General features: G+C 36.4%; 1 protein-coding gene across 1 annotated transcript; it reads left to right on the forward strand.

Moving 5' to 3' along the window:
• Window positions 1-2045: 2045 nt before the first annotated feature.
• Window positions 2046-4302, forward strand: LOC149007617 (aspartyl protease family protein At5g10770-like). Its single transcript, XM_089165941.1, has 2 exons — window positions 2046-2270; window positions 2994-4302. The coding sequence occupies exons 1-2, from the start codon at window positions 2093-2095 to the stop codon at window positions 4256-4258; spliced, it is 1443 nt and encodes a 480-aa protein (XP_089022067.1). The 5' UTR covers window positions 2046-2092; the 3' UTR covers window positions 4259-4302.
• Window positions 4303-9785: the final 5483 nt, after the last annotated feature.

Genomic DNA, 9785 nt, shown 5'->3' on the forward strand with positions numbered 1-9785 from the left:
TGTTGATACAACCGATAAAATACATGTTGATATGTTTTTTTTTTTAATTTTGTTCTGTTAAAGGGAACACACTGAATTGCACCAAAATGTATTGACCAATACGACTCAATTCTCGATTTGAAACAATGTCTCTTAAAATCATCCGACCGATACAATACTCAATACCAATAATAATTAAAAAAATAAAAAAATATATAATAAATAAAACAAACAAACAAACAAACAAACAAAAATAATAAAAAAAAGAAGCTTGTCTGCCAGTACATCTTGAGGTTGGCTTCAACTTTCAGTTATCCAATTTTAAAACTATTAGGATAAATACCATTGAGTTCTTTTTAGACTTTTAGTCCCCTTCGTCACCCTTGTCTCTTTTTTTCAATTATGGTTTTGCTTGTTGATTTGAACAAAAAAAAAAAAAAAAAAAAAAACAACCCCACAACCGTGTATTCCAGTGACTGGTCCAGTATGAATGCACAAACAATCATTCTGTAACTGACCGGTGGTTTAGAAAATACTGACCACGAGTCAACAATGCTTCTTAAATTCCTAAATTATATACTTAAAGAGTTTGTTTTTAATTATTTATTGTTTCTTAATACTTCGATCAAATTAACTTTCTCCATGTATGATATATATATATATATATATATATATATATATATATATATATATATATATATATATATATATATATATATATATATATATATATATATATATATATATATATATATATATATATTCTTTGAATTCCATCCTCATAGATCACCTTTTGAATGAAGCTGAAAACACGTGTAGAACCAGGTTCAAGGCGTTCTATTTGAACTTCAGAGACACGCTCAACTTCCAATTCTAATTCCACTAGAATTCTTGCGTAATGTCCCACAGAACCAAGACGAGTACGACGGTCTAAAGAAATAGGACGACCTACCGTCTTAGCAATAGAAAGTAATACCTTGGCATGCCGGTATTCAAGAGGAAGATCAGGGAAACGAATCCAAACCAATTTGGCAGACGGTTGAGGAGCATGAATGTTAAAATCCGGACGCCAACGTTGGAATCGAATCAGTTGATTGCCAATATTCCAGACACCTCTTCTCCAAACTTCTAACAAATCTTCCTCACATCTAAATTGAAAAATCACGAAACCCTTTCCCAAGGAATGAAAAGAAACTCCTTGTTTCAGTTTCCATGATTTAGAAGCTATATCACGTAAAGCATCCATTGTTGTCTGACGAAAGTTTGCCCTCCCAATCAAGGAGAAACGAAATTGAGTACGCTGCAACTCATACTCAGATTGAGGAATAACAATACGCCGATAAGATCCAGCCTGCATAGGGGATGGGAGGGAATCAATCTCAGGCATAATGGAAGTCCCTACCACCCCAGCGTAAGATCTCCCACCGTCCATCTTTTGAGAGAAGCCATTAGCAGCCCTATCCGAAGACCTATGCGCACCATCTTTCTCCAAAGCTTCTTTCTTCAGAGTTTCTCTCTCCTCCATCTCCAATAATGGTTTACTTGTTGATTTGAACGAAAAAGAAAAACAAACCCCACTGAGTGTATTCCAGTGACTGGTCAGTATGAATGCAAAAACAATCATTCTATAACTGCCCAGTGGTTTAGAAAAGACTGACCACGAGTCAACAATGCTTCTTAAATTCCCAAATTATATACTTAAAACAGATTTTTTTAATTATTTATTATTTTTTAATACTTCGATCAAATTAACTTTCTCCATGTATGATAAATATATATATTGTTCATGATGATTTCCATATGGTTTCGTTATTAGATTGAACCCCTTAAGAAAATGTGACTCAAATCTAATATTAAATATTTAGTAAAGGAAATGAGAACTGTCTCTTGTTTTCCATACTTTAATTGATGGCTGAGAAGACTTGGAGCAATACAATTCAAAGTCTTCGTCTATAAAAATGGATTATTGCTCTGAAATTTCCGCCAAGTAATATCATGTTTGTGGTCCTTCCTTTTATATATATAACAATAAGGTTGGGTTAATACTGCAATAAACCATTGTATTGAGAGAGATAGTGAAATAGTCAGCTTGAGAAACCAATATCCATCATCTATGGCTGTTAACTACTCCTTCCTTTTCCTTCTTTCTTTGTTTTTCTTCTCTGCTTGTTCTTTACAGAAGCTAGATGCTTACAGATTCGAAGAACTGACGGCAAATCATCAACTCCAGACTCATGTCATTTCCCTTAGTTCCTTCAAGCCAGCTAATGTTTGCTCTATTCTATCTAAAGGTGAGTTCTCTTTCAGCTCTATGCTTGTGTTTCTGTTTGTTTAGATTATTTCCTTATCAAGCCACCGGCCAACTGACCTACTAGTTCTTTGCCGCAAGAGAAGGCTTGCCTACTCCTAACAGCAGAAAACTTGATTTCAGTGCTCAAAAAATAAACCCAGAAAGATAAGGGTGTCAATTTTTCGACCAAATCAACCAGCCCGCTGTGGTCCGAATCGAATCAAATCGTGGCTTGACTGAGTATGGCCTGAGGGATGAAAAATTGAACCATTTCAAGCTGGTTCAGTCCAACACATTCACAGCCCATTAGACCGAATCAAATGGGCTGAACCGTTATCTGAACCATACCATTATACATTCCCAAACCATTCTGAGTCTTATCACTTGTTATCATTGTGCTAGCTTATTAAAAGTATTAAAGATGCTAGATAGATTATTTTATTTGGACCAAAAGGCAAGATGCAAGAACTATATAATTTTAATTTGAAATAGGCTATAATGGTTGGATACAAATTGATAATGATCTTAAAATTGATTAAACCCGAATTACGCTGTTAGTCTAAACCATTAGTAAATCTCAACTAAAACTGTTATTCAGCAAATGGTCCTTATTTGGAAACGATATTTTTTCCCTTAAAAAGTACTTTTAAGCCCAAACAAACCGCCCGACACGGGAGTATTGATATCTCTTCTATATATTGATTGTGGCCTTTTGTTCTTCTAGGTTATGAAGTCTCAAGCAGGCCATTGATGCAAGTAGCTCACAGATATGGACCTTGCTCACCGTTAACAGAAGGGAAATCAAAAATCCCAAGTCTTCATGAGATTCTCATTAATGACGAAACCCGAGTCAAGTCAATCCAATCCAAAATCTCAAACAGTCAGACATCAGCCGTCTCAGATTCTAATGTGAAAATTCCTGCTAACTCTGGTGAATCATTAGATACAGGAGGCTTTGTTGTCAACATTGGATTTGGAACACCCAAGCAAAAGTTCACAGTAGTGTTCGATACAGGTAGTGATCTCACTTGGATCCAATGCCTACCATGCTCTGCCAAACGGTGTTATTCACAACAAGATCCTTATTTCAACTCTGCTGCTTCTTCAACCTATTCCACTGTCAAATGTGGCTCAGCTGCATGCTCGCAACTGAGGGAATCTGGTTATGCACAGTCTTCTTGCACCTCCAATTGCCTCTACCAGGTCTCATATGGTGACAATTCATACTCAAAAGGGGACTTTGTAACCGATACACTGACACTATCTTCTTCAGATACAATCCCTAATTTTGAATTTGGTTGTGGGCATAGCAACGATGGCCTCTTTGGTACTGCAGATGGACTACTAGGTCTCGGCCGCGAAGAGATCTCGACGGTATCACAGACTGCTCAGAAGTATGGAAAACTTTTCTCCTATTGTCTTCCATCATCAACTAGCTCCACTGGTTTTCTTGCATTCGGTAGCCAAGCGGGTTCTTCATCTTCTAATGCTCAGTACACTCCACTACTTACAGATAAGATTAGCCCCTCGTTTTATTATCTACATATGACAGGAATAAGTGTTGGAGGGCAGAAGCTAGCAATCGCAGAATCAGTTTTTACTACTCCAGGAACCATTATAGACTCTGGAACTGTGATCACTCGATTGGCACCACCAGCTTATTCAGCTCTCAGCTCGGCATTTCGTCGAGCAATGTCTAGGTACCCCATGGCACCACCACGTTTACTATTCGACACTTGCTATAACTTGTCTGCATATGGTACTGCAGATATACCGGCCATAATATTGCATTTCAGTGGAGGTGCAGACTTGAATGTTGATAAATCTGGGATTATGGTCCAAGAAAGCTCAACTATATATTGCTTGGCTTTTGCATTAAGCAGCCCAGCTTCTGTGCAGATCATTGGGAGTATGCAACAGCAAACATATGAGGTAGTTTACAATGTGGCAGGAGAGAAACTGGGATTTGGGTCTAAAGCTTGTAACTGATTAGAGAGCTTACCTTTCGAAAGAAGGAAGTAAGAATCTGAACAAGGCAAAACAAATTAGAAGCATAAGATGCGGATGTTTAACTTTTTTCTTTTCCAGTATTTAGAGTGTTGTATACTATCATTTTTCTTAATTAATATACTTGCAATTATAGTAATTAAGGTGTTGGTGATGCCAAAGATGATGGGGTGGGTGCTGGTTTGTGTTTGCCGATGAAATTATATTCATTATATTCATATTTGTAGGTGACTTCTTAAGTTGAAATTAAAGGTGTTTCCCTTAAATGTCAAAAATTATTTGTAACTCACCCTAATATTATTAGTTACTCACACTTAATAGAGTCAGTTATTATTGAATAATTTAAATTTTGAAATACAAATAACAAAAATATATAAACTATACTATCGCCATCAATCTCTTGTAATTATCCTCATAGTCAACCTTTAAGTAGAATTGCTCCACCCATCTTCTTTGTGTACTTTAAAATTTCAGAGTGGTTGACAAATTTCAAAGTGCTTGAGAATTTGTGAATGGGAGTTTCTTAAGTTTTCTTTCTTTCTTCCCTCTTTGCAACAAACTTTATAAAAAGTAATGAGGCCAAAACTTAACTTCCTTCCCTAATTTGTTCTTGATTTGTCTTTGTTAGAGGAACTTTATTCACACGCAATCCAAGACCCAAACCGTGTTTTCTTTAGATAAAGAGATTAAAACAATGCTGAAAAGCCTCCAAGATCTTCTCACTAGTTTCTTCTTTTGATAAAATTTTTGGGCTTCTTCTTGATTACGACCTAAAAGCCATGTCTTTCTTCTCATTCCAATCAAAGTTATTTCTCTTCACGATCCTTTCTCTTTGCTTCTTCTCTTCCTCTCGCGGAAAGTCGGTAATAAGTATGCCCCTTCTTAGGACTTAGGACTCAGGCATCACCGTCTCTCTCTCTCTCTCTCTCTCTCTCTCTCTCTCTCTCTCTCTCTCTCTCTCTCTCTCTCTCTCTCTCTCTCTCTCTCTCTCTCTCTCTCTCTCTCTCTCTCTCTCTCTCTCTCTCTCTCGTTGTTCCACACTTCATCTCTAACACGAGGCCACCAGTTCTGAGCTAGTCCAAATGGCTAAACCTTGTGCTTGTCTAGCTGAGAAATCATCTTTATTGCTGCTGTTGTTTTTTCTATTGTTCTCCACCATTTTAGGCGGTGGAGCTGCTTGAATAGAGAGGTGGATCCAATCATCAAATTGGGGAAGAAAGAAGATTTGGTAGTAGAAGAGAAGCAAAATGGGATGAGAAGGAGAATCGTTGTTCTGGTTTTGGTTTCGGGAGCTAAAGGCACCAGGTATTAGGCACTTTTTGACGTCAATTATCCTTCCCTATTATGCCTATCTAAAATAAATGAGTGCAAGAATTCATTTTTGGACAAAAATGAAAAATAGTTTGGTGACTTTTATCGAGAATAAATTATGGAATGAAAAATAAGTTTGGTATCTCAAAATGAAAAATTGTTAAAAAATGATACTAAAAATTGACAACAAAAAAATCCCAATTAATCAATTAATAATAATTAATATTTTTGGTAAAAAAAAATTAACAATTAGTTAACTATAAGAAAAAAGTATCAAATAGAAGGCATCTGGTGCGACCTTAATCCATCTTGAAGATTAGATCCAAGCCAAGATTGGAGATCTATAATCTTAAATTGTCGATTTCTTTGACGTTTTTGCCAGAATGAGAATCTATGCCATTTACCCGCAATCTAGAAGGTATGTTGTGCCATGTCAACATCTTCAAGTTTTTTCAAACCTTTTCACCTAATCTCCATTAATAACAAATGCATGTAATTGTTGACGGATGTATCATGAACAACTGCGTCTCCAGAGTTTAAAATTGAAGCTCGGTGTCTCCAAAGCATTGGCACAAGAGAAGATGAAAGGTGCAAAGCTTAATTGATCCAAAGTTGCAATCCCTTATTGATCCCTTCATGACAAGGCATCTCTATGTGAATTATACCTCTACCAACAGTCATCCACAAAGAACGTAGCACTAGATAACCATGAAGAATCACAAATGGATCAAATAAAGAATACTCAAATTGTATTTAAACAACATTCATATATGTACATCACCAGTTCTAATGGTACCTTTATTTCCTCCAAAATCCTGATGAGTGAAAGCTCCTTCAATCATGAACCACCACAAATTCAATTACTCAAAACTCAAAACTCAATAAAAATAGATAATTTCAGCAAACAAATTTATAACCAAGAAAAATAAAAACTAACTAGCAATATTTATAAAACCAAATGAAATAAAGCATACAAAATGCCTTCTACTCTGAAGGATTGGTTTGCTCACTCTTAGTGTGCTTAGTTGGTATGTGTTGGAGAGAACTAGCCAATATTTATAAAATCAAAGGAAATAAAGCAGGGAAACTGTTTCTTGTACCATGGCAGTATCAGATTCGAGGACAACCTAAGAACAAAGCTCTGCAACAGCAGAAATTAGAGTGGTTGGTTTAGAAGTTGAGGAAGAGCGAAGCAAGGTTAATGATGAGAAAGATGGGAATATGGTTCGGTGGGGAAGGTTTAATACAACTCTTGCTTTTCTATAGTTAAGACAATTATTTTCTTCTCTAGTGCCCAATATGGAAAGCTAGAGCATTCATTAATAGCTACTGGAGGAACTTATTTTGAGATACATACACACATAATGTGAAATCCAGCACTAACCTTGACCCGAAAACCCTGTTGTTTGTAGGTCCGAAGACCCGAAGTGAAGGAAGAAGGCAATTATGGGTTATCTCAGTAGAAGACAAGGTGTTTGACCCAGAACCCATGGAGATTGATGATGGTGCTCCATACTTAAAAACTTTGGCAGTGTTTGAGAAGAAACTGCACCTTGATGAAGAAGAGATTAGTTGATGGACCTAAAGCCTAGTTGAACATGGTTTGAAGGCATTCCTCTATGCTAGGTGAGTCATTTGTTGAGTTGGGAGAAGCCCACTTGAATTTGAAGAGGACTGGGCCTTGATTTCCCTGTTTGGCATTGTTGAGAAAGCTTGGTCGACTGCCTAGTCAACTGGCCCAGTCGACCAGCTGCTGACTGAATTAATGTAAATCTTCTGTTTAGGGTTTTTGATGCTCTATTTAATAGGACTTTGTGTTTCTTAGCCTTTTTTGTTTCTAAAACTTCTAAAGAACGTGGGAAGCTCTCTCAAAGCCTCTCCTTGGTGTTGTTGAAGGGCTCTTGCAAGATCTCAAGTTCTTCATCTCTTGTTCATCTTCAAGGTTAGAAATCTCTTAACTTTCTTTTGATTTACTCTTGTATTGATCTAATTCTACTGTTGTGATTATGAAGATGGTATTGCAACCTTGCAAACACCTCTTCTACAATCTCCATTATTGAGAATGAATCTACATTCATTCCATTGATGCTATGATCTTCATGCTTGATTCTTAGCCATGATTATTTGATATCTTCATGAAGCCATGATAATTCCATTAATTTGATTTCTCTAGCATATTAGATTTGATTTCATGTTAGTATTCATCTTTGAACTATTGCTAATGATCCTTTAGAGTGAAACCTTGTTCTCTCTAATTTCTCCTTTGAATCCATGGTTGTTTTCATTGAAAACCATGTTCTTTTTATCAAATTAGAAATTCATGTTTCCAAATTAGAAAGTCATGAATTTGATCATTGTTTGGTGTCTAAACCATGCTAGTTAGTCTTGATTATTGTTCCTAATGTTCCCTTGAAATTTCAGTGTTTGAATCCCGGAAGATGAGTTTTAGATCAAAATTCTCAATTTGGCTGCGAACTGTTCACCTGTTCAACTGGACCAAGGTGCCAGGCAAGACAACAATGGTTTTCAACGTCCGATTTGATCCGTTTGACCTCCAATATTATAGGGCTTTTTCCTAATGATGTATCTATGCTTGTTTAGGGTGTATTTGCTAACTTTGGACCTGATCTCTCGTTCCTTCGGATTTTCTTCGGATCTAATTAAGGTAAGGACAATTATTTCCATATTAACATAGATTTCATGAATCTTAGTTTCTAGTTTGGGAATTTTATAGATTCTTTGTTGTTCTTCTATTTTCTTAATATGATATTACTGTTGTAAGTACTTCAAGTACAGTAGGACTTTGTTCATGTATTCTTCATATTACTTTGATCATGTATGGATACTTATTTTTGAATTTGTATATTTGATTGATCATGTTTATATGATATCTTTCTATATGTTGGAATATCAGTTATGTATGTTACACTGAATTGGGAATGTGATGGTTTAGGTATGATTTGGGATTGGGAATGTCCTTTTGACATTTATGTCCTTGGACATCAGTGGAAGTGGTATCCTTTGACTATTTCCCGGATTATTGTTTGTGATACATAGGGCTTGATTAGAAGTGTTTAGTTAAGATGTCCCTATTATATCAAACCCGATTGGGAAGGGTATTGAGACTGAGTAACCTATGGTAGCAATGTGGGTTTGTGGGTGCTCAAGACCGGTAACCAACCCGTGAGAGGACATGGATCACATTGTGGGGGCCATTTATTGGTAAGGTTGCAAGTAGTAGATTTGGGCTCATGGGTGCTCAAGACCGGTGTGACATTCGTGAGAGGACATGAGAGCTTCATGTTTTGTTATTTGTGGATGACCAATTGGGTTGATGAGTCCATAGTCTGAGTTGGTTGTAGCCATAGGATACACTGACTCTAGTGAGAAGGATACCAGAAAGGATCCCGAGAGGGGAGGAATGGAAGTATCTGACTTTGATTTGATATAATCATGTAGATGACTTGCATTTGGCTAGATTTCACCTTGACATGCACCAATACTTAGATCAATGGTGATGTGAGAGAGCAGTGACCTAAACCCCAGCCAAGGAATGTCCAAAAGGGATGCAGGACCCAATTACCACCGGAAAACCCAAGATATCAAGATGGTTGAGGGAGAATGATTTGAGACCTACCCAAAGAAGTATGGTGTAATGACTAAAAACATGTCTACCAATAGAGACCAGCATACATAGAGTTATATTCATACATGCATTATTTGTTTCATACCATATTGCATCTGCTATGTTCTGCTGTTATGTTATTTTTGTTGTTATGGAATAACTTGCCTTGCTGAATTCTTTTGAACAAACTCCTTTTTGCAAAAATCATTGTTAGACTATCCTGTAATTACTAATGACTATGAAGGCCATTACTATGAAGCACAAACAGATGACGCATACTACTCTCAAACTGGTGGCTACGGTGACTAGAAAGTGAAGACAGATCGCATTAGGATTAGTCGCACTCATGTGCTAGCTACTCGCTATTTGGATTCTGAGAATTTTAATTTTAGAAGTTGTATTTATAAGTTAGAAGAGACTTTAGTTTAGTTTGATTTACTTCTTTTTTTCCTTTCATTTTGGGAACCAGTTTTAATCTTTTCTTTTAGTTTCGAGCTACATTCTATTGTGTTATGTGGAATGATTTTTCACACACTCTACATGTGATTATTCAACGTTGATTATTATATTGGT

The sequence above is a fragment of the Hakea prostrata genome, chromosome 8 (genome assembly GCF_041222555.1).
Source record: "Hakea prostrata isolate BN-2017 chromosome 8, UWA_Hpros_2, whole genome shotgun sequence".
Lineage (NCBI taxonomy): Eukaryota > Viridiplantae > Streptophyta > Magnoliopsida > Proteales > Proteaceae > Hakea > Hakea prostrata.